The 26,213-nt window shown below is 43.0% G+C and overlaps 2 protein-coding genes across 2 annotated transcripts; both read left to right on the forward strand.

The window, feature by feature from the left end:
• The first annotated feature begins 424 nt into the window (after positions 1-424).
• On the forward strand, positions 425-21,027 carry LOC130212125 (uncharacterized). The gene is made up of 14 exons (XM_056443267.1): positions 425-612; positions 1,299-1,649; positions 2,685-2,892; positions 3,102-3,166; positions 4,865-5,072; positions 5,755-5,819; positions 6,137-6,244; positions 6,337-6,982; positions 7,395-7,408; positions 15,534-15,869; positions 17,272-17,479; positions 18,656-18,720; positions 19,033-19,140; positions 19,247-21,027. Exons 1-14 carry the CDS (start codon positions 567-569, stop codon positions 19,933-19,935), a joined length of 3,117 nt encoding a protein of 1,038 aa, XP_056299242.1. The 5' UTR covers positions 425-566; the 3' UTR covers positions 19,936-21,027.
• Positions 21,028-22,378: 1,351 nt separating this feature from the next.
• Positions 22,379-26,022, forward strand: LOC130212126 (uncharacterized). The gene is made up of 5 exons (XM_056443268.1): positions 22,379-22,407; positions 23,439-23,722; positions 24,085-24,342; positions 24,922-25,044; positions 25,261-26,022. Exons 1-5 carry the CDS (start codon positions 22,379-22,381, stop codon positions 25,296-25,298), a joined length of 732 nt encoding a protein of 243 aa, XP_056299243.1. The 3' UTR covers positions 25,299-26,022.
• The last annotated feature ends 191 nt before the right edge of the window (positions 26,023-26,213 follow it).

Here is a 26,213-nt window from a genome sequence, read left to right on the forward strand (position 1 = left end):
TTTATGTAATAAGTCATGAGAACAAATACTTGTACAGTTTAAACTGAAGTGTTCTGCCGTGTTGTTGTTGTTATATCAATAAAAGAAGATTTTTGTTCTTATCAGTTTTTTTTGTCGTCTTCCTCTCCACTTCTTGCAGGATGCAAAGGGTTCTGACTCATGTCGACTACCGGCCCAACAAAAACGCGTTAAAAAAAAAATCAAGACCAAAAAGTTGAATTTTCAGGTTCAAATCTTTTTTTCTTCTTCAAATAATCAAAAGATATTGGCCATGTGTGCGTGTGTGTGTGTGTTTTAAAAGGAGTAAATAAATCGACAACGTTTCATACATCTGGAAAATATTTTACTTTCACTTTGATACAAGCCCCGCCCCCTCCGGGATCGCCTGTAATCCCGAGCCGCGACTCCTCCACTCAACGCCTTAGCGAGCTGCTGGACGCCCGCCGGACTCGGACCTCTAACTCGAACCTCTAACTCGGACTTCTAACTCGGACCTTTAACCTCACGCGCTCTCCATTCTCTTTTCTTTTGTCATTCCCCCTTTTCTGGAGGTGTGTGTGTGAGAGATGCCTGGACTTCTCTTCCTGGCGGCTCTGCTCTGCTGTGTCAAAGGTTCGCGTCTTTGTCTTGTGTTTATGATTTAAAGTTTATATTGTGCGTTGTTGTTGTTGTTGTTGTTGTTCACAAAGTGAGCGCGTTAGGTGTCGTTGAATTTCAAAGTGAGTTATTCTGCCACCAATTGGGAAAAGAAAAAGGGTGCGCATGCGCACGTTTGAGGGTGAACAACACGTAACTAGGTTACACATATAAATACATTATAGATATTTAAATACATGATATATATTTAAATACTTTATATATATCCTCATGAAACTTCCCGAGTTGATTACTAACTCTAGTTTTTGTACAGTCTTATGTTTAAAAATGCATATGATGTCATATCTTCATTAAAGACAAAAACAAACTAGTGTGTGTGTGTGTGAAAACAAAATAGTGTGTGTGTGTGACTGAGTGAGTAAAAACAAACTAGTGTGTGTGTTTGTGTGTGTGAGTAAAAACAAACTACTGTGTGTTTCTGTGTGTGTGTGAATGACTTAAAACAAACTATGTGCGTGACTGACTAAAAAATACTGTGTGTGTGTGTGTGTTCATGTTTATGAAGAGAGACCTCTGGGCAACAGTTTGTATCATTGGGCCTTGGACACATACACACACATACACACACACATACACACACACACAACCTGTTCCTGAAGGATTTGTTGACAATAAAACATGTATGTTTTAATCTCTCGGAGACGCCTCAGGGGACGGACCGGTGGCCATCAGGGCGTGGGCGTGGGTCGGGGAGGCGGTCATCCTCCCGTGCCGGATCAGCGTCACCGGCCGCGAAGACGTCCCGTCGTTGGAGTGGTCCAAACGCAACCTGACGCCCAACGTCTGCTTCCTGTACCGGGACGGCTGCGAGACCTTCGAGGAAAAGAATCCGGTCTTCCGCTTCCGGACCGGCCTCTTCATGGAGGAGCTGCAGGACGGGAACGCGTCGCTGAGGCTCTCCGACGTGCGGCTGACTGACGCCGGAACATACGAATGCAAGAGGCTCCTCCAGGGGGCGCGGTGGCTCGTCGCCACCGTAGAGCTCTTCGTCGGTACGTCCGAAAACACACACACATTTTTTTTTTTAAGTCGTTACGGAGGAGGGTCGGCATCCATAACGATAGACCAGCATGTTCTTTTGTGACAATAAGACGCATTTAAGTGAATATTCGCTGCGTTTTACTCGCGTGACTATTAATGGCTTTTTTCAGCGGGGCTTATCTCCATGGAAACAGTTATCATCCTTCATCCACCACGGAAGAACTCGCCACTAGTTCTGCTTCATACTTGTTGAGGACGTCCCACAAACATCTGAACATCTAACGCCCTCATGTTTGGGTTCATAGCATTAATATCATATATATTTATATATATTTATATCCATTATCAATACCGCTTCATCCTCATTAGGGTCGCGGGGCGCTGGAGCCGATCCCAGCTGACATAGGGCGAAGGCGGGGGACACCCTGGACAGGCCGCCAGTCCATCTCAGGGCTCACATAGAGACAGACAACCATTCACTCTCACATTCACACCTATGGGACATTCAGACATCAATTAACCTGACTGCATGTCTTTGGGAGGAAGCCGGAGAACCCGGAGGGAACCCACGCTGCCACGGGGAGAACATGTAAACTCCACACAGAAGGACCGCCCCGACCGGAAATTGAAGCCACGGCCCTCTTGCTGAGAGGCGACAGTGCTAGCCACTTCACCACCGTGCAGCCCCATATATATATATATATATATATATATATATATGTGTGTGTGTGTGTATATATATAATCATATTTATATATATGTATATGTGTGTATATATATATGTGTCTGTGTATGTATATATATATATATATATTAGTGCTGTGAAAAATAACGCGTTAACTCAGTTAATTAAATTACAGGATTAATTAGTTGTTTTTTTTAAACGCATTTAACGCATGCGCAGAATGAGCTTCCAATCCGTCTGTTGTTGGTCGTCTCTACAGCAGCGTGTCATTCTGTCTCTACAGAGCTGCCGGCGTGTGCGCGCACATCGGGACGAAAAAAAGTCATTTGCCCCCCCCCCCTCCCCTTTTCTTGTTGTTTAGGTGCCGTTTCGGAGCCCAAACTCTCGGTGGTTCCCGGCGTGGCGGTGACCGTGCAGTGTGACGCCGGCTGCTGGTTCCCGTTGCCCGTGGTTACCATTGAAGACGCTCGTGGAAACGCCGTCGCTGGCGCCGAAGAGTCGAAAAATGTTACGGATTCCGTGAGCGGGTGTGTCTCCGTCACGAGGAGAGCGACGGTGCAGACGGACAAGTTCGGTTCCAGTTAGACTCTTGTTGTTGTTGTTGTTCACTTTGTTTACCTCTTTACCTTTTGTTTATTGCTTTAGTTTTGCAAAATATGAGTTCACAGATGGTTTAGAGGGAACGAGGGAGGTAGAGAGGGAGAAAGAGAGAGAGAGAGATTCCAGCACAAACCTCTACCTGTATGACAATGAAACAAACAGCGGTCTTGTCCTCCAGGGTCGTCTGCAGAGTTCACCAGTCTGAGACGAACCGGACGAAGCTCGCGGAGATCTACATCCCAGGTACGCCGTAGCTTTAAGACTCCACCCGTCACTCAAAGCTCAGGTCACTGTCTTGCTTTTAAACCTCGTCTAGGACACTACAACTAAAATAATTGTATAACATCTTTAGATTTGATGTTGTATTTCTTTTATTATAATTTTTTATTTTCCGAGGGTTTTATTGAGAATCCAATGACTTTGACATTTAGTGTGACTGTTGTGAGTGTTTAATTCTTGTTTTGGTCAAATGAGCATGCCGTGACATTATTCATCCATCCATCCATTATCAATACCGCTTCGTCCTCATTAGGGTCGCGGGCAGTGGCGGCTGGTGAAATTTTTTTTGGGGGGGGGGGGCGCAGTTGGGCAACGCGGATTAAATATCACTCAGCAATGAGAAGAAAAGAGGTTTTGAGTAGAATATTGTAAAAAACAAAGCTTTATTTCAAGAACACACCGTGCTCAACACGGTCCAATAACAACTATCAACACACTGTAACTTTGGGCATGAGAGGTTCAGAGCAGCTTTAAGGAACATTGGGCTGGGTTTCAGAGGTTTACAGAATAAAAGAGTTTCACCCTCACATGAAAGAGGTTCAGAGCAGAATAGAGTCAGAAAGAGATCACATGTTACATTGGGTGACAGAGCAGACCCACTACTGTAAAGACAAGTAGCTCCTCTCTTTAAAGTGGTCAAACTTATCCATAACTCTCTGGTTAAAGTCAATCATGTCTGTAACCAACCTGTTTCCATTATTCTGGAGGGAATGTGTCTGTTTTTCAGAACTCCTTCGTTGTGTTTCGATGCCAGTTCGGTCTCCTTCTGCTGCTCTGCAAACAGGGTTAGCTTCAGGCTGTTAGCTAGTTAGCTTCATGCTGTTAGCTCGATAACTGCGGCAAGATTCGTGCTTTACACTTGTCTGCAGCTCTTTAGATCCCTCACCCCGTTGTAGTCCAGAGAGTTTCAGTCCCAGGACTTTGGAACAACAGACAGGGGAAACTAAACAGTGCATTACTCACTGAGCCTCCAGCTAACCAGCTCCGTTAGCTACCTGCTCCCGTAGCTCCGTGGAGCTCTCTGGGCTGAGGAAACGATACCGGTCTCTGATTGGCCGAATAGTCCAGTCACGTGAAATAAGAAACAATGTCATTGGCCAGGGCGCACATGTTTGCGCCCCAAGATTCACGTTTCATCCGCCAATGAGAAGCCGTCCTTGCCGAAACGCCCGTGAAATGTTTGCTCGCTGCCGTACACACACGTTGGACCGGAGCCCCGAAAATGAGGCGGGGCTTCTCTCCGTGATGATGAGTGGCGATATATTATTTATGTCACATTTCTATATCTATATCTAGTGGGTTAGAACGTGTAATATCTACCTGTGAGAGGTAGTAGAAAGGTAGTGAGGAGCAAAGGAAGAGTCAGAGCTGTACTCCATGCTGGTTTCATGACGTCATTCCTTTATGTCCAAGGTCTCTGTCACCGACACGTCAAACCGGTTTCACCAGGATTGCAAGAAATGAACCACCGTGTCGCTCCTGTTGAAGCATTGTTGCGCAATGTTTCCGGCGCCAGGCTCCTCCCTCAGACCCTGTTGCCCCGCACGATAAACAACCACGGGGATCACAGCTCCCCTCCCAGATGTGACGCTTCAGCTGAATAACCGTGACGGAGAAGTTCCCCTTCCGTCACTCTTGTTTTCCCCTTTTCTTGTTGTTTAGGTGCCGTTTCGGAGCCCAAACTCTCGGTGGTTCCCGGCGTGGCGGTGACCGTGCAGTGTGACGCCGGCTGCTGGTCCCCGTTGCCCGTGGTTACCATTGAAGACGCTCGTGGAAACGCCGTCGCTGGCGCCCAAGAGTCGAAAAATGTTGAGGATTCCGTGAGCGGGTGTGTCTCCGTCACGAGGAGAGCGACGGTGCAGACGGACAAGTTCGGTTCCAGTTAGACTCTTGTTGTTGTTGTTGTTCACTTTGTTTACCTTTTGTTTACCGCTTTAGTTTTGTTTACCTCTTTACCTTTTTTTAAATCTTTGTTTACCTTTTGTTTACCTCTTTATCTTTGTTTATCTTTGTTTACTTTTGTTTACCTTATTGTAACAGCACCAATCCAACTTTCACGAACAAAGACCACGGCAGCAGAATTATGAGAGAGGGAGGGAGGGAGAAAGAGAGAGAGATGGAGGGAGAGAGGGGGAGATGAGTTGGCAGATGGTTTATAGCAGGGGTCTCAAACTCGCGGCTATATTACGATATTTTGTGGCCCCCTCCTTGACATCAAAGTTTCGTGTTATACGGCCCACACAGTCTTCTCACGCACCTTATATATATATATATATATATTTATATTATTGTTATGAACCTAAACATGAGAGCGTTGGATGTTCAGACCTTTGTGGGATGTCCTCAACAATTATAAAGCGGAACTAGTGGTGAGTTCTTCCGTGATGAGATAAGCCCCGCCCCCTCTAAGGCACGAACAAAGCAAAATATGAGTTGACAGATGGTTTAGAGAGAACGAGGGAGGGAGATAGAGAGAAAGGGAGAGAGGGAGAGATTCCAGCACAAACCTCTACCTGTATGACAATGAAACAAACAGCGGTCTTGTCCTCCAGGGTCGTCTGCAGAGTTCACCAGTCTGAGACGAACCGGACGAGGCTCGCGGAGATCTACATCCCAGGTACGCCGTAGCTTTAAGACTCCACCCGTCACTCAAAGCTCAGGTCACTGTCTTGCTTTTAAACCTCGTCTAGGACACTACAACTAAAATAATTGTCGAACATCTTTAGATTTGATGTTGTATTTCTTTTATTATAATTTTTTATTTTCCGAGGGTTTTATTGAGAATCCAATGACTTTGACATTTAGTGTGACTGTTGTGAGTGTTTAATTCTTGTTTTGGTAAAATGAGCATGCCTTGGCATTATTCAGTTAGTATTAAATATTTCTGAAACTTGTAATATACTTATGTCTCTGTATTCTTTATTATCATTTCAGAGGAATGCACGACGTCCTGCATCCCAATGATCCTCCTTGCTTCTTTCATAGCATTCCTCGTTCCAGGTCCAGGATGTGCATACCTGTTATGGAAAAAATACAAAGCTGGTGAGTCGGGAACAAGATGGAGACATGTTTTGTTCTTGCAGAGAAGTTCTAGTAACGGTAGTAAGTGAAATTATTTTTTTGTTCTCACACAGAAGGGGAACGTAAATCGCTTCCCACGGAATCATCAGACAGAAATTCGACGAGCAGCCATGCAGAAGGTCAAAACCCGATAAGCCAGACTGACCCCGTCCAAAATGTCATCGGTGAGCTTAGGATAGAAGTCGCTGACAAAGATGAGACCATCCAACGCCTACTTGAAGAACTCCGATCCAAGCAGAGTCCTGTTGAGTGCCAGCTCGGCCAGCTGATGTATCCCTCTCAAGACGTCTCGAACCCCACGAACCTCACCCCGGAACCGTTGCCCCGAGACGTCGATCCCAAACCTGGCGCCGCAACCGACGCCATCCGGCCCAAATCTGGCAACCTCTCCCAGAACAAAGATTCAAAACCCAACATCTCGATACAAATGCCAGCGCCCGGCCCCCCGGTTCAAAGGGGCGACGACCCTGACCATTTGATGCATCGCAGTGCAGCGTCGCCCGCCGCTGTTCCGGCGCTCCCTGCCGAGGGATGGTCTGTAAGACTCTTGAGGAGCAAGTCCGACTCTTTGTCTCGTTCAAACGCCGCCAAGGCCAAGCCTAAAAACAAACTTTCACCCTGGCCTACTAACCGCTTCAATCCTCTGGTAGATTTAACAGAAGAAAAAGAACGTCTACTCTTTCAGCAACTGCAGAAAGAGTAGACGTTTGAGATGAGTTTGAGTAGCTTTAAAACAAACCGTTGTCTATTAAATGTTCGGTACCTACGAACCTTTTACTACCGGTGTCCAAAATGTTTTCGGTAGCCACGAACCTTATACTGAAGATATCTATAAAATGTTCGGTTCCCACAAACCTTTTACTACCGATGTCTATAAAATGTTCGGTACCGAAAAGCCTTTTACTACCGATGTCTATAAAATGTTCGGTACCCACGAACCTTTGTCTACCGATGTCTATAAAATGTTCGGTAACGACGAACCTTTGTCTACCGATGTCTACAAAATGTTCGGTCGCCGCGATCCTTTGCCCATCGACCTTTGCCACTCGTCGAGCGGTCAGGAGTTGCTGCTCACACCCTGTGAATCAGGTTTTGTGCTTTTAACTTTTAGTAAGATTGATTTAGGTGAAAAAGACCAAAGCATGTTATCTAAACATAAAGTCTCAGGGATTCTGGGTTTCTTTTATTCGGCTGATTGCTCTGGAGTTTTAAAAAGTATTAATACTTATTCAACCTGTCAACGGGCAGGAAAATAAACATGTTTGCATATATATATATATATATATATATTTTAGGGCTGTGAAACGATTAAAATTTTTAATCAGGTTAATCACAGGTTTTTGTGGATTAATCATGATTAATCACATATTACCGATATTCTCGGTATATTTTGTGAGAACATAGAGATTGATGACAAAAGACAGATATATACATTTATACATTCTTCTATACAATGGTGCTGCAACTCAGCAGTTATTTAGCAGTTTTCTTCCATATGGAACATTAATACATCTTCATCCTAAACAGAATGTTTAACCCTCCTGTTACCTTTCGGGTCAATTTGACCCCATTCAATGTTTAATGTCGGTGTTCTTTGGGGTCAATTTGACCCCAGGCTGTTTTTCACTGTCAAACATATAAGAAATATCAACTTTTTTATTCATTTAAAGGGCTATTTAGGTAGTCAACAAACAAACATAAAGTACCTCACACTTAAACTTGGGAAGCAATATTAATTCTAATAATTTTCTGGAGGTTTTAATTGCTGGGGTCAAATTGACCCCGAGGGTAAAATATGTTAGTAAATGTAAAGGTAACAGGAGGGTTAAACAGAAAATTTTTCTCTTGTTTGTCAACCATTAACTCCACCATGACACAATCTAAAGGCCTCTAGTCTTCCTCTAGCAGCTGCTGAGGCAAACTGACTGTGTGGGTTTTCTTCATGAACTGGGCCGTGATGAAAGGGACGGCGGGGACACCGCTGCAAAGCTGAAACCTCACCGGCCCGGACAGGTGACTTTTTTTTTGCTTGGTCCCGATGCGCGCGCACGGAGCTCTGTGGCGGAGATCGATAAGTGTTAACGCAACGCGAAGAGACAGAAATGACATGCTGCTGTGGAGATACGATCAACAACATACGTTTAGTTTAATAAAAGAACAAAGACGTGCTCTAGAGAACATGTCAGGGGGCGGGCCAATCTCTTTAATGTCATTGATCTACCGACACTACGCCGCGTTCGACTGGCAGGTCGCGATCGACGTGTTGAGACCCTGATCTACAGGAAGTAAAAGTCGTAACAAGGTTTCCGGAGGTGAACCTGCGGAAGGATCATTACCGATGAACAGACCGTCTGCATGAGAGCGGACAGAGTTCAGATTGAAGTGGTGTATTGGAAGCTTATTTTGCAAGTGACTTTTTTTTCGTCCCGACGACCAACAACAGACGGATTGGAAGCTCATTCTGCGCATGCGTTAAATGCGTTAAAAAAAATAACTAGTTAAACCTGTAATTGGATTAACTTGAGTTAACGCGTTATTTTTCACAGCACTAATTAAAAGTATAGAAATACAGTTCCATCAGTGCAAAAAAAACTAACTAATATTTGGCAACAAATAGCTTATTGGGGCTGCAATTAACCCGTTTTGCACTGAAAATCTCTTCACGATAATAACAAAGTGCATCCTGTGAAAAACAAAAAAAAACAGTCAAATATTTGTCATTTTTACACTGCATACATTTTCAAAACGATAACGTGCAACTTGTGCAAAACAACATTAGTGCAGATATGCGTGTCAAGTTTTATTAGTATTAGGGGCTGCAATGAGCCTTCCACTACAAATCTTTTTAAATCAGGCTTCATACAGCCACTCTGAAATCATGCTCATTGTTGAGCTTTTGTTTTGAAGGGCAACAGCCGGAAATGGCTTTTGGCAAAACGGCAAGAATCAGCGGGTCGCCAATGTTGGTCGTCGCGCATGCGCAGCTTAACCTGTTAACGGAGTACTGTAAACATGTACACGAAGGTACAGGCATCTCAACATGTATTAATTAATGACTTTTATGTCTGTGTACTTTGAACTTGTGTGACGTTCTTAATAAAGGTCTTTCTGCATTTCCTCCTGTATACCACTTTTCAAAGGCCTGCAATCCTTCACTCAGCTTTAAAATGTCGTAAGAATATCGGAGACTATGAGATCCAGATTCCTGAAGCAGCCAACTTTCCAACATTTATGCCACGATGCATTCTAATGTATTTTATTCAACCTGTTGGACTGATTAATTTCATAGTTCACACGTAATGAACTATGGACCCAAAGGGCCCCAAGCATTCATGGACTCTGTGGTAATTCAATACATTCATATCTAATTTATGGTGTAAACTCTATTTATATTTGTTTGTGCACCACTGGGGTTCATTTTGTTGCATGCATTTTGTCCCTCATAAAACATTTGTTGAGCCATATTTTGTACGATTTTGGAAACACGTTTGCTAGCTCACTGATCAAAACATCGCTCCATAGCGCTCCAAGTGGTCAAGACTCCAACGGGTACCTATGGTCCATGTTAAAATGTATGTGTACAAGTTTGGAGAAAAAAAACTCTGGGGCTAATTTGTGATTTGGGGCTAGATTAAATATATTGAAAATGAAATCAACACGATGCATTTTGCGAAATAAACTGTGTTGAATTTGGGCATTCAAGTCTCTTTATCAGTAAACACCAGGAGGTTTCAACTGGAAATGTTTCTTGTGTCTTGATAACCGATGTGGTCGTAATTCTTTTTTTTTTTGGAGCTGTTATTGATTTTAAAGCAAAGGCTCAAACACTCATTTGGCCTTGAAGTTTCTTGGAACTGTGTCTTCTCAGAAAGAGGCCAAGCCAAAAACCGCACGGCGCTGTCTCCAAACAGAGTCTCCTGTGTGCCGTCCTCTGAGAAGCCTGCGTGAAAGCGCACCGGCCAACGCACCAACCGGGTTTCTGGACCCCCCATTTACGGTTTTTCCTTTAGAAAATGGAGACGTTGAGTGGCTTATCGTTCGGGGGGGAAGTGACTCTTTTAATGCCTGGTGATGTCACAAACAAACACACACACACACACACAGCAGTCCAGCAGGCTTGACAGAGCGGCCATGTTTATGTTGGTGTGGGGGTCTCAAACCTGGGCCACTGCTGAATGGGTACGACTGTCGCGTGTGATTATTGATGAATCTGAAAGGGGGGGGGGGGGGCACAGGAAGTGGATTCATATGGTTTGCTTAATGATGGGAACAGACAGGATAGGTGTCCACAGCGTCTGTCTGGCTACCCGTGTCACTTCCTGTTCTGTGACTCACTTCTTTTGTGACACAGGTGCTCACGTTGTGTTTTGTGACCCCGCTGTTATTTTTATTATTATTAATACAATCAATTATTTGTGTTTTTATTAGAATAAACCCGGGAAGAAGGTTGGATTAGATTTTTGGATATTCAAGAAGGCAGACACTGGCCAGCTTCAATAACGTCTTTTAAAAATAAAATAAAATAGTATATTTTTCTTATATCTTTCTTGACAGTATACTAAAGTACAATTATTTTAAAGTGTTTTAAAAGTTGAATTTTTAAAATAGGTGAAAGTGTGACGAGTGCTTTTTATATATTTGCAGAAAGTACATTCATTTGATAGTATATTTGAAATGTACTATGGACATTTTTTAAATGCATTAAAGTATATATACTTTTCGCCTGAGGGGGTCTATACTTGCTCGAGTGAAGCCGGCGCTACATGAGTGAGCACTTACTTAATAATTGTTCTCTAAGATGAAAGCACTTTGAACATGTCTGGGGATTTGACAAAGACGGTCCACTTGTTTTTAATTATCAACCTTTTTTGTTTTCTTTATAATCATACCTGACTTATTTATTTACTGGGCTTATAAGGAGGTAATAAAGTATTCCGTGACTATGAGATGAGATTACAGGTACTACACTTTCTCCATCAGATTCTGGAGGTTGGTTTACGGTGTTTTGCCGTTTTTTAAAATTATTTTTGATTCTCCCGATGACAACAGTAATAAACCAGTAATAATAGGACTTGTTCCACAGCGCTGCTAGCACTACTGCTGGTGTTTCGGCTGAGCACGTGGTGGACTGACCTTTTAAAATGGCTGCTTTGGCCTTTTCAGTCCCGATCCCGGCAGCAGGAGCTGAGCACCTGATTGGTGCCTCCTTCAAACCTGTTGATTCCTCTGCAGCTCAGACTGGTGCAGTCAGCTGTTTCCCCCCTCCTCCTCCTCCTCCTCACTTTTTCTTTGTTCTCTCTCTGGCGCTGCATTCTGCTTTGAGTCACCAAAAGGCACAGTTAGTAAGTATTTTCCATGTTGGGTGAGCGTATCGTAGCAGGGAGCTGCCCGGGTAGCCGATCAGTGACTCACACTTGTATCCCAGCGTCACACCACGCCTGCAAGTTAAACGCCGTGTGTGACACCGGTGGACAATAAGTATCTCAAGCGTAGCATCTTCTCTGACTCAACCGGTCTCTGTACCTTTTAGCGAATGTTTCTCAAACGGGAGAAAATGCTTCATTTGTCAGGAACTATTTTAAGTGGCGGATTAACGTGTGTGTGTGAGAGAGATCAAAAGTATGCCGTTATTCAATTTGGAAAGTGGTGTCCCCACGTGATACCTCCTAGTCAAGGTCCTCACGGTTCTGTGTGTGTGTGTTCATATTCCTTTTGTTGTTTGAGGCTTCAGACTATTTTGTTTTTGCCACCGTCCAAAATATCCGTAAACCATGAAAAGATTCTAAATGTTAATCTTTTACTTAGTTTCTTTACTAATAAAGTCAAAGATAATTAAGATAGATAGATATGTACTTTATTAATCCCCAAGGGGAAATTGGCGTAACAGTAGCAGCACCAATAAACACACAAGAATAAAATATAAAAAACAGGGATGAAAGATAAAGATGTATACAAGAAGTATACGAAGTAAAATATAAAATAAAATATATATGTATCTATACAACATATATGCATACACAATACAATACTAATGACAAATTAAATTAAATATAAAAATATTAAATATAGACAGTGTGTGTAAATGAAAATGAAGTGTGTGTCTGAATGAAGTTCTTAGCTTGGTGACCTCCGCCCGACCGACCACCTGCGCCCTTGACCCCGTCCCGTCTCCCATTCTCCAGGCTATTGCTCCTGACCTTCTGACCTTCCTCACCCATCTTATTAACAGCTCCCTCTCAACTGGCTGTTCCCCCAACTCTCTGAAGGAGGCGAGAGTCAACCCTCTCCTGAAGAAACACACACTCGACCCATCTGAAGTCAGCAACTACAGACCGGTCTCTCTTCTTCCTTTTCTCTCCAAAACTCTGGAGCGAGCTATCTTGAGCCAAGTGTCCTCCTATCTCCACAGTAACAACCTTCTTGACCCTCACCAGTCTGGATTCAAGGCCGGCCACTCGACAGAGACTGCCCTCCTGGCTGTCTCTGAGCAGCTTCACACTGCTAGAGCAGCCTCTCTCTCCTCTGTCCTTATCCTTCACTCTGCTAGAGCAGCCTCTCTCTCCTCTGTCCTTATCCTTCTCGACCTTTCTGCAGCATTTGACACCGTGAACCACCAGATCCTGATCTCTTCTCTTCAGGACCTGGGGATCTCAGGCACTGGCAATCAATCAATTTTAATGTATCAATTAGGACATTTTTCAAAGTAAAAGTCCTAAATGTTTAAGAAATCGGTAATTTCTTTCATGTTTGAAGTGCTTTATATATGTATTTCCTCATAGTCCTAGGCAATAATGCTACACAATAAATAGAATGCTTCAATCGACACCGTGATCGGTGATCGGTATTATCGCATCGGCAGATACTGATTTCAGTGATCGGTGATCGGCACCCAAAAACCTGATCGGTGCATCTCTAGTTCTCAATAGTATGTTTCAAGTCGGCTACAGCCGAACCCTTGTTCTGTTTTGATCAATAGTAATCGAGTTGATAAGCGTGTCTTCTTGTCTGATCAATACGCAACTGTGAGGTGCGCGAATAGATAGAGAGATACAAAGCGTGCGCGCGTAGCGCGGCAATTTTCTTTTTGGGGAGCACCGAAGACCCATTTTGACCCAGGAAAAACCCTGTATACTATTGATATTGATATTGAAGTATGCAGTAATATGACTTAATTTTTCTTTGTAGCTTCGGAGCAGCAGATAAGACAGTCTCCTGCTGAAAATGATGAGCCCGACATTTGCAATGAGGAGGCCATGACAACAGGGACAGGTAGAGAGGATAACAGGAAACAATATGAATTAAAGTTATATATTCTAAGAAAGAGCAGTATATGACAGTACTTGATGAACCAATATGCATTGTTTGCTCAGAAGTGGGTGTAGTAAAGGAGTAAATCACCACTATATATTAATAATCATGCAGAAAAATGACAATGACCATGACCATAACAATGACCATGACCATGACGGCCCCCATGAGGTCTCACTCCAACAAATCTGGCCTACTGCCTCATCTGAGTCTGACACCCCTGCTACGCCCTTCTGCCTTTTTTAATGTTATGCATATTTTGTGTTAACTTCTCATCTTAAGTGGATTATTATTGTTGTATTTAACCTTTACATTATTTGTTGGACCATGGTATGAATAAAAGAACTACAGGATATTAAGAGCTGAACTGTTGCTTCATTTATCCAATTTCCACTACCATGAAAATAGTGGGCTGGTCTTGAGCCTGAAATTCCCGGGCTGAAAAGTGGCCCCACTCCGGCCCTGTATTGTCATGACGTAAAAAGCAACTATTCAAAGTTAATGATGTAAATAAATCCATCTTTATGTAATAAGTCATGAGAACAAATACTTGTACAGTTCAAACTGAAGTGTTCTGCCGTGTTGTTGTTGTTATATCAATAAAAGAAGATTTTTGTTGTTCTTATCAGTTTTTTTTGTCGTCTTCCTCTCCACTTCTTGCAGGATGCAAAGGATTCTGACTCATGTCGCCTACCGGTCCAACAAACACGCGTAAAAAAAAAAATCAAGACCAAAAAGTTGAATTATCAGGTTCAAATCTTTTCTTCTTCTTCAAATAATCAAAAGATATTGGCCATGTGTGTGTGTGTGTGTGTTTTAAAAGGAGTAAATAAATCGACAACGTTTCATACATCTGGAAAATATTTTACTTTCACTTTGATACAAGCCCCGCCCCCTCCGGGATCACCTGTGGAGGGTGTGGTCCCGAGCCGCGACTCCTCCACTCAACGCCTTAGCGAGCTGCTGGACGCCCGCCGGACTCGGACCTCTAACTCGAACCTCTAACTCGAACCTCTAACTCGGACTTCTAACTCGGACCTTTAACCTCACGCGCTCTCCATTCTCTTTTCTTTTGTCATTCCCCCTTTTCTGGAGGTGTGTGTGTGAGAGATGCCTGGACTTCTCTTCCTGGCGGCTCTGCTCTGCTGTGTCAAAGGTTCGCGTCTTTGTCTTGTGTTTATGATTTAAAGTTTATATTGTGCGTTGTTGTTGTTGTTGTTGTTGTTGTTGTTGTTGTTCACAAAGTGAGCGCGTTAGGTGTCGTTGAATTTCAAAGTGAGTTATTCTGCCACCAATTGGGAAAAGAAAAAGGGTGCGCATGCGCACGTTTGAGGGTGAACAACACGTGACTAGGTTACACATATAAATACATTATAGATATTTAAATACATGATAGATATTTAAATACTTTATATATATCCTCATGAAACTTCCCGAGTTGATTACTAACTCTAGTTTTTGTACAGTCTTATGTTTAAAAATGCATATGACGTCATATCTTCATTAAAGACAAAAACAAACTAGTGTGTGTGTGTGTGAAAACAAAATAGTGTGTGCGTGTGACTGAGTGAGTAAAAACAAACTAGTGTGTGTGTGTGTGTTTGTGTGTGTGAGTAAAAACAAACTACTGTGTGTGTGAGAAGAAAAAAAACTACTGTGTGTTTGTGTGTGTGACTGACTTAAAACAAACTATGTGCTTGTGTATGTGCGTGACTGACTAAAAAATACTGTGTGTGTGTGTGTGTGTTCATGTTTATGAAGAGAGACCTCTGGGCAACAGTTTGTATCATTGGGCCTTGGACACATACATACATACACACACACATACACACACACATACACGCACACATACACACACACACACACACACACACACAACCTGTTCCTGAAGGATTTGTTGACAATAAAACATGTATGTTTTAATCTCTCGGAGACGCCTCAGGGGACGGACCGGTGGCCATCAGGGCGTGGGTCGGGGAGGCGGTCATCCTCCCGTGCCGGATCAACGTCACCGGCCATGAAGACGTCCCGTCGTTTGAGTGGTCCAAACGCAACCTGACGCCCAACATCAGCTTCGTGTACCGGGACGGCTGCGAGACCTTCGAGGAAAAGAATCCAGTCTTCCGCTTCCGGACCGGCCTCTTCATGGAGGAGCTGCAGGACGGGAACGCGTCGCTGAGGCTCTCCGACGTGCGGCTGACCGACGCCGGAACATACGAATGCAAGAGGCTCCTCCAGGGGGCGCGGCGGCTCGTCGCCACCGTAGAGCTCTTCGTCGGTACGTCCGAAAACACACACACATTTTTTTTTTAAGTCGTTACGGAGGAGGGTCGGCATCCATAACGATATTTGTGACAATAAAACGCATTTAAGTGAATATTCGCTGCGTTTTACTCGCGTGACTATTTATGGATTTTTTTTTTTAAGCGTCACTCCGCGAGGGGCGGGGCTTATCTCCGTGGAAACAGTTATCATCCTTCATCCACCACGGAAGAACTCGCCACTAGTTCTGCTTCATACTTGTTGAGGACGTCCCACAAACATCTGAACATCTAACGCCCTCATGTTTGGGTTCATAGCATTAATATCATATATATTTATATATATTTATATCCATTATCAATACCGCTTCATCCTCATTAGGGTCGCGGGGCGCTGGAGCCGATCCCAGCTGACATAGGACAAAGGCAGGGGACACCCTGGACAGGCCGCCAGTCCATCTCAGGGCACACATAGAGACAAACAACCATTCACTCTCACATTCACACCTATGGGACATTCAGACATCAATTAACCTGACTGCATGTCTTTGGACTGTGGGAGGAAGCCGGAGAACCCGGAGGAAACCCACGCTGCCACGGGGAGAACATGCAAACTCCACACAGAAGGACCGCCGTGACCGGGAATTGAAGCCACGGCCCTCTGGCTGTGAGGCGACAGTGCTAGCCACTAGACCACTGTGCAGCCCCATATATATATATATATATATATATATATATATATATATATATATGTGTGTGTATATATATATATATAATCATATTTATATATGTATATATATGTATGTGTATATATATATATATATTTATATATATGTGTGTGTGTATATATATGTGTGTATCTATATTTATATATATATGTGTGTGTGTATATATATATATATGTGTGTGTATCTCTATATATATATGTGTATCTATATAAATATATATATATATTTATTTATACATATATATGTATGTGTAAATATTTATATATATATATATGTGTATATATATATGTATGTGTAAATATATATATATATATATATATATATAGTGGGTTAGAAAGTGTAATATCTACCTGTGAGAGGTAGTAGAAAGGTAGTGAGGAGCAAAGGAAGAGTCAGAGCTGTACTCCATGCTGGTTTCATGATGTCATTCCTTTATGTCCAAGGTCTCTGTCACCGACACGTCAAACCGGTTTCACCAGGATTACAAGAAATGAACCACCGTGCCGCTCCTGTTGAAGCATTGTTGCGCACTGTTTCCGGCGCCAGGCTCCTCCCTCAGACCCTGTTGCTCCGCACGATAAACAACCACGGGGATCACAGCTCCCCTCCCAGATGTGACGCTTCAGCTGAATAACCGTGACGGAGAAGTTCCCCTTGCGTCACTCTTGTTTTCCCCTTTCTTTTTGTTTAGGTGCCGTTTCGGAGCCCAAACTCTCGGTGGTTCCCAGCATGGCGGGGACCGTGCAGTGTGACGCCGGCTGCTGGTTCCCGTTGCCCGTGGTTACCATTGAAGACGCTCGTGGAAACGCCATCGCTGGCGCCGAAGAGTCGAAACATTTTGAGGATTCCGTGAGCGGGTGTGTCTCCGTCACGAGGAGAGCGACGGTGCAGACGGACAAGTTTGGTTCCAGTTAGACTTTTGTTGCTGTTGTTGTTCGCTTTGTTTACCTCTTTACTTTTGTTTACCTCTTTACTTTAGTTTACCTTTTTACTTTTGTTTTCCTCTTTACCTTTGTTTACCTCTTTACCTTTTGTTTACCTCTTTACCTTTTGTTTACCTCTACCTTTTGTTAACCTATACCTTTTGTTTACCTCTTTGCCTTTGTTTACCTCTTTACCTTTGTTTACCTCATTACCTTTGTTTACCTCTTTATCTTTGTTTACCTTTTGTTTACCTCTTTATCTTTGTTTACCTTTGTTTACCTTTTTTACCTTATTGGATCAATCCAACTTTCACTAACAAAGACCACGGCAGCAGAATTATGAGAGAGGGAGAAAGGGGGAGAAAGAGAGAGAGATGAGTTGGCAGATGGTTTAAAGCAGGGGTCTCAAACTCGCGGCCCCCGGGGTCATATTTTGTGGCCCCCTCCTTCACATCAAAGTTTAGTGTTATGCGGCCCACATGCACCTTTTTGCCGAGTCGTTGCCATGGCGTTTTATATTTACACTGCAAATCAGCAACGTGCTGCGTTCAAAACAAAAGCGTTGCAAAGCTTTCGTGCGAGTAGATCCCATGCAAAATAAATTGACTACGAGTAGCGTTGGAAAAGCCGTTCTCATGGAGCACTGACGAAAAACGGATATCAGACTGTCTCGCTCGTAGCTCGCTTAAACATGGTTATACGGGCTACTTTTGTATTTGTTGGCCTACTTTTATGAATGCAAGACCCCATTGTGCCCAGCGAGACCGCTGATGCGCTCGGCAGGGCTCACGCAGACATTTAAATGATAGGCTATCGTAACCTTCTGACAGGGCGGAGTCACCAGAGAAGTTCAAGGCACCGAAATGTGAGTTGCCATATTGGCACCGGTTTTCGGAACCCAACCCTAGGTACGTGGTGAGTGAAATGATTGCTATTCAAGGAAGGTGAGTTCGTCAAAAGGTTTTTCGAGTTGAGAGCAGAAGGGAAAGCCTTCATGGAGAAGGATGGGATGGCCGAGAGAGTGAGAAATATGAGTTTAGAGATGGTTTATAGGGAACGAGGGAGGTAGAGAGGGAGAAAGAGAGAGAGAGAGATTCCAGCACAAACCTCTACCTGTATGACAATGAAACAAACAGCGGTCTTGTCCTCCAGGGTCGTCTGCAGAGTTCACCAGTCTGAGACGAACCGGACGAGGCTCGCGGAGATCTACATCCCAGGTACGCCGTAGCTTTAAGATTCCACCCGTCACTCAAAGCTCAGGTCACTGTCATGCTTTTAAACCTCGTCTAGGACACTACAACTAAAATAATTGTATAACATCTTTAGATTTGATGTTGTATTTCTTTTAGTATAATTTTTTATTTTCCGAGGGTTTTATTGAGAATACAATGACTTTGACATTTAGTGTGACTGTTTTTAGTGTTTAATTCTTGTTTTGGTCAAATGAGCATGCCGTGACATTATTCAGTTAGTATTAAATATTTCTGAAACTTGTAATATACTTATGTCTGTATTCTTTATCATTTCAGAGGAATGCATGACGTCCTGCATCTCAAAGATCTTTGTTGCTTCTTTCATAGCATTCCTCGTTCCAAGTGCAGGATTTGCATTCCTGTTATGGAAAAAATGCAAATCTGGTGAGTTGGGAACAAGATGGAGACATGTTTTGTTCTTGCAGAGAAGTTCTAGTAACGGTAGTAGGCTAAGTGAAATGTCAATAATTACTTTTTTGTTCTCACACAGAAGGGGAACATAAATCGCTTCCCACGGAATCATCAGACGGAAATTCAACGAGCAGCCATGCAGAAGATCAAAACCCGATAAGCCAGACTGACCCCATCCAAAATGGCATCGGTGAGCTGAAGTCTAGCCTTCGAGACAAAGTTGAGACCATCCAACGCCTACGTGAAGAATTCCGATCCAAGCAGAGTCCTGTTGAGTGCCAGCTCGGCCAGCCGATGTATCCCTCTCAAGACGTCTCGAACCCCACGAACCTCACCCCGGAACCGTTGCCCCGAGACGTCGATCCCAAACCTGGCGCCGCAACCGACGCCATCCGGCCCAAATCTGGCAACCTCTCCCAGAACAAAGATTCAAAACCCAACATCTCGATACAAATGCCAGCGCCCGGCCCCTCGGTTCAAAGAGGCGACGTCCCTGACCATTTGATGCATAGCGGTGCAGCGTCGCCCGCCGCCGTTCCGGCGTCGCTCGCCGCCGTTCCGGCGTCGCCCACCGCTACTCCGGCGCTCCCTGCCGAGGGATGGTCTGTACGCCACTCGAGGAGAAAGTACGACTCTTTGCCTCGTTCAAACGCCGCCAAGGCCAAGCCTAAAAACAACCTCTCATGGCCGACTAACCGCTTCAGTCCTCTGGAAGATTTATCAGAAGAAGAAGAACGTCTACTCTCTCAGCAAAAGCAGAAAGAGTAGACGTTTGAGATGAGTTTGAGTGGCTTTAAAACAAACCGTTGCCCACCGATGTTTATAAAATGTTCGGTACCTACGAACCTTTGTCTACCGATGTTTATAAAATGTTCGGTACCTACGAACCTTTTACTCCCGATGTTTATAAAATGTTCGGTACCTACGAACCTTATACTACCGATGTCTATAAAATGTTCGGTACCTACGAACCTTTGTCTACCGATGTTTATAAAATGTTCGGTACCTACGAACCTTTTACTACCGATGTCTATAAAATGTTCGGTACCTACGAACCTTTGTCTACCGATGTCTACAAAATGTTCGGTACCTACGAACCTTTTACTACCGATGTCTATAAAATGTTCGGTACCTACGAACCTTTTACTACCGATGTCTATAAAATGTTCGGTACCTACGAACCTTTGACTACCGATGTCTATAAAATGTTCGGTAGCCACGAACCTTTTACTACCGATGTCTATAAAATGTTCGGTAACGACGAACCTTTGTCTACCGATGTCTATAAAATATTCGGTAGCCACGATCCTTTGCCCATCGACCTTTGCCACTCGTCGAGTGGTCAGGAGTTGCTGCTGACACCCTGTGAATCAGGTTTTGTGCTTTTAACTTTTAGTAAGATTGATTTAGGTGAAAAAGACCAAAGCATGTTATCTAAACATAAAGTCTCAGGGATTCTGGGTTTCTTTTATTCGGCTGATTGCTCTGGAGTTTTAAAAAGTATTAATACTTATTCAACCTGTCAACGGGCAGGAAAATAAACATGTTTGCATATACATATATATATATATTTTAAGCCTTACTAAATTGAGCTTTTATTTGTTAAATAACAAATGAAAAGCTAGTGAGCCTCTATGAAAACGTTCAAAAACTTATCTTTTGTCATTATAGAAATGTATTTGGTTATTCAAATCTCATTGAACTCCGTGAAGTTTATTTTAAATGACCGTTTATTTGTCTGGCTTCTATTTTATTCATTGATTTGTTATTTTCAAACTCACGTTTTTAGTTTTTAAAAACTTTCCTTTTTGCATATTTGAACATTGAGTTACACTTGCTTTTATATCCTAAATTTTGTGAATTAGTGATGTTTTCGACTTAAACAGTATTTTCTGAATAATTAATGAATTGATTGACGTGTGACCTAATAAGTAGAAATGAAACACACAGGGAAGCAATACGATGGATGTTTGACGCCGAAGTTCGCTGACGCTATTATAACATCTAAGCTAACGTCTTTATGGGAGCAGCCATTGTTTTGTTGTTTCGTAGAGTTGTAATAGTTTGTATCTTTACTTGCACACATATATGAAGAACGTCTATGTTTAAATTATAATCCATAAGAATGATATGATACTTAATAAATGGGTATTTTGAAGAATGTATGAGGAAAACATAGAAGAAAGTCACTTTATGTTTGTTACAACTGTAAGATGATTTAAAAATGAATGGAATGTATTGATCAAAAGGGAGGCTTCACTTGAAGATATAAAAATATTTCCAGGAGGAAAGTGGAAAATCTAGCGGAAATAGGGGAACTATTTCTGAGTTTACATGATTGAAGCCTCGCCTCCTGTGAAGCCATTAGCCATTAGCATGCTGTGTTGTTACAGCTAATTGTACGCGACCGAGCTAACCCATGAAGAGGTCATAAGCCCAGTGGCTGAGAGAGTATTTAACTCAATAAAACCGTTGTCCGCGGTGATATTTTCCTTCTAGATGGAGCTAACTACCTGCTTCTCGGACACGTGAACTTCCCTCGATCGAGGACCATGTATGTTGTTTGATCATCTTTATCATTAAATACTTTTTAATCACACATCATTGGATTCTGGACTTTCTCTCCGCCCGAGTTGCTCAAGGTGTTTATGAACTTAACAAACAACACGTTACCTGAATCCTTTAAAAAAAAGGACGTTTGTGTGACGGCGGCCCCGAGTGACGGATGTCGGCCATGTTGCTTCTTAATGTTGCTCGCAAGCTGTAATGAAAGGAACTAGACGTGACGTGATTATTTTCTGACAGTTTGTGGTAGTTAGTTTTCATTTCCTGCTCGTCCACCCGGCATGAGGCCGTGTGAACTTGCGTGGGTAACAATGAGCCGACGTGCGTGGAGGTGAGAAGTCTTTTCGAAAGATTTCTGTGGATGCATAAAGTCGAGCGTCATCGGCAAACTATCAAAGAAACGCCGCGAGCACACGATGACATCATACGCTTCTAAAGAAACCAGTCGGTGTAATTTATGTCTAATATCTTTCTTTAATGTATCTCATGCATATTGAACCATGACCCACAGCGAAGAGATGAAAGACTTTTGCTCTTCACACACTTGAACTCCTCTTCAGTTGTGTTGGAGGTGATTTCCTGTGCAGACAGGAAGTGGGCTGACTTCCTCTCTGCCTGAGGGGAAGACGGGCGACATCAAGACACCATGGGCATCGCACCGCTCTGCCTGACGCTGTGTGAGACATTTGAGTTTAACTTAAAATATACAAATTTATGCTTTTTATTATCGTCTATTTGTCGCCTCACAACCTTTTCATCATCCAAGAAAAGAGCGAACGACCGAACCTGGTCTGTATCGGGGTTAATAGAGCTGCTTTAAAGCCTTCTTCTTCTTCTTCTTCTTCTTCTTCTTCTCATTCCTCTTCTCTGTCCTTCTTTTTTACATTTTTTTTATCCTTCCTGTTCTTTCTGTCTTTTTTCTTCTACTTCGTCTTCCTCCTCCTCCTTCTTCTTCTTCTTCTTCTCATACTTCTACTTATTCTGCTTTCTCTTCTATTTATCTTTGTCCTTCCTCTTTTCTGTCATCTTCCCTGTCTCCTTGTCCTTCTTCTTCTTTTACTTTTTAAAACTTTTTTTTACTTCTCCTTCCTCTTCTGTCTCCTTTTCTTTCTTCTTCTTCTTCGTCTTTGTCTTCCTCCTCCTTCTTCTTCTTCTCCGTATTTACCTTATTCTCATTCTCTCTCTCCTTGTCCTTCCTCTGTTCTGTCTTCTGTCATCTTCCTCTTCTCTGTCTCATTGTCCTTCTTCTTTTTATTATTTTTTATTATCCTTCCTGTTCTTTCTGTCTTTCTTCTTCTTCGTCTTCCTCCTCCTCCCCCTCCTTCTTCTTCTTCTTCTTCTCCTACTTCTACTTATTCTGCTTTCTCTTCTATTTATTTTTGTCCTTCCTCTTTTCTGTCATCTTCCTCTTCCCTGTCTCATTGTCCTTCTTTTTCTTTTTAAAACTTTTTTTTACTTCTCCTTCCTCTTCTGTCTCCTTTTCTTTCTTCTTCGTCTTTGTCTTCCTCCTTCTTCTTCTTCTTCTTCTTCTCCCACTCCTACTTCTACTTATTCTCCTTCTCTGTCTCCTTGTCCTTCCTCTTTTCTGTCTTCTTTGTCTTCCTCCTCCTCCTTCTGATTCTTCTTCTTCTCCGTATTTTCCTTATTCTCCTTCTCTGTCTCATTGTCCTTCCTCTTTTCTGTCATCTTCCTCCTCCTCGTCCTCCTCCTCCTCCTCCTCCTCTCTCAGGCACGTTGGTGCTCCACCCCGACAGGTCCCAGTTCTTCACGTATGACTCCCTCACCCTGAGCTGTGGAGGCGGTTGGACCCTGAGGAGGAACACCTCCTCTCACACGTCTCAGACCTGCGGCTCCGACTGGGGCGTCTCCTCCCGGGAGGAGGCGCGCTCCTCCTGCGCCATCGAGGACGCGTACCCGGCGGACGGCGGCGTGTACTGGTGCCGGTCCGATCTGGGCGAGAACGGTCCCGGCGTCAACATCAACGTCACCGGTAACTTGTGATGCGTTTGAGGGTTCTGACTTCATGTTAGACCGTCTTCAAAAAAGTCCAGATGAGAACCGAGCGCCTGAGGACAGGTCATGGTTCTGATGTTCTGATGGTTCTGATTGATCTGATTGTTCTAATGGTTCCGATTGTTCCGATGGTTCTGATGGTTCTGATTGTTCAAATTGTTCCGATGGTTCCGATTGTTCCGATGGTTCTGATGGTTCTGATTGTTCTAATTGTTCCGATTGCTCCGATGGTTCTGATGGTTCTGATGGTTCTGATGGTTCTGATTGTTCTGATGGTTCTAAGTGTTCTCATTGTTCTAATTGTTCTGATTGCTGTGTTTTTTTCTTCTTTTTTCTTAGAAGGTGATGTCATCTTGGAGAGCCCCGGACTTCCCGTGACCGAAGGCGACGAAGTAACGCTCCTCTGCTCCTCCAGAGGAGACGAGGGCGGAGGAGACGAGCCGGATCCACCCGCTAAGTTCTACAAGGACGGCGTCCTCCTCGGCGCTCCGTCGGCGGGCAGCGTGACCTTCCGGAAGGTGTCCGAGTCCGACCGAGGGTTCTACGCCTGTGAAACCTCCAGAGGAAGGTCGCCACGGAGCTGGCTGGCTGTCACCGGTGAGGACGGCCTGCACGAACGGGTCTAATGGGTCTAATGGTTCTAATGGTTCTAATGGTTCTGATGGTTCTTATGGTTTATCTTGTTCTAATGGTTCTAATGGTTCTCACGGGTCTAATGGTTCTAATGGTTATTATGGTTCTAATGGTTCTAATGGTTCTGATGGTTCTAATGGTTTGTCTTGTTCTAATGGTTCGTCTTGTTCTAATGGTTCTGATGGTTCTAATGGTTCTAATGGTTTGTCTTGTTCTAATGGTTCTTCTTGTTCTAATGGTTCTGATGGTTCTAATGGTTTGTCTTGTTCTAATGGTTCTTGTTCTAATGGTTCTAATAGTTCTACTGGTTCTAAATGGACTCGGCGTTGATTAAAATGCTCGTCCATGTTTTTGATGAAACGATGAACAGAAGAACAAAACTCTTTCCATGTCCTCTCCTCAGAGTGGACGCCTGTAATCTTTAAATTAAATTCAAGGTTCTTCTTCCCTGAAGAAGCTGAGATACGGTTCGATATGTAAAATCTGCCCGGAAACAGTCGACGCTCCAGCCAATCAAACGCCTCCTCCTCTTCCCCCCGTCAGCAGCCGGAGCCGAGCCGCCTGCTCCGGTCTCGGCGCCCCGGCTGGCGTGCGCCGCCCTGCTGGTCGTCCTGTGCATCGTCATGTTCGTGGTCTGCGTGAACGTACACAGAAACGTGGCTAAAGGTTTAAAATCATATTTGATATTAATATAAATCTATCGGCGTCGATACAATGAACTTTAGTTAAATTGCCATCAGTCAGAATGTAAACAAATAGCAAATAATTCACATTTTATTCCTTCTTTTAGCTGTTTTATGTGAAATTAATCTGCGAATCTGGATATGAATGAATGGAGGAATTAGGATTATTGTTTAAATGATGGCTCTCTTCCTCCTGCAGCTCGAGCTGAATCAAAGAAAAGAGAGAGAGAGGGATGAGTCTTGATTCCTGAAGAAGATAAGAAGCAACCCTTTACTTCCACACCTACTTTTCTTAATACAACAACAACAACAACAACAACAACAACAACACTCCAAATGGAGTTACAATCTCTTCACTAATAGAAATTATAGTGTAAAATCTTTGATTAATGACGGATTTCGTAAATGTTTCCTCCCAAAACGTGATCACGACATGGCGTGATTTTATTCAATGATTTTATTGAGTTTAATTTCCTCTTCAATTTTTTTTATTTTTTAAATGCATTACGTCATTTTTATTTTTGGGGCTGTACAAAAATAAACTCATACACCAACAACCTTGGACATAAATCAGATGCCTTCTTTAAACTGTAGTTGAAAAAGACGAATAAGGTCCAACGAAGACAATAAAAACAAATAAATAGTTTCATGACATCAGCATCAAGTAAAAGGAAAACTAATCATACACATTTACAGAAATAAACATCGCTTAAAAATAACGCTCTGATAATATAATGACGCAAATCCCCAAAATGTATCCGAGTTGCACAGTTGTGTCTCTAGTATAGATGATTAAAGTGGTTTATATCAGAATGCCCACTAGGTGGCGCAAGTGTCTCCCTTTTGAGGACGACTCATCAGAGTCTGCAAAACTGGAAATTGCATCGATTTGTTTGTGGCACCTGAACGCATCACGACGTCACTGAGGAGAGGTTGGACACATATTGGCCATTTAAAAAGGAGAAAATAACTAATAATGTAAAATACATATAAATAGATACAAATATATATAAATACAACTACCTGGAGCATTATTTGTGAATATAGATCGTTTGGGTGTGTATTGATATTGTTGGATTATATTATTTTATTATATATTTGGGCTGAACTGTCTCTTTAAATATCTTTTGTCGTCTTCAGTTTTTAATGTTG

This window comes from Pseudoliparis swirei, chromosome 21 (assembly GCF_029220125.1).
Source record: "Pseudoliparis swirei isolate HS2019 ecotype Mariana Trench chromosome 21, NWPU_hadal_v1, whole genome shotgun sequence".
NCBI classification, from domain to species: domain Eukaryota; kingdom Metazoa; phylum Chordata; class Actinopteri; order Perciformes; family Liparidae; genus Pseudoliparis; species Pseudoliparis swirei.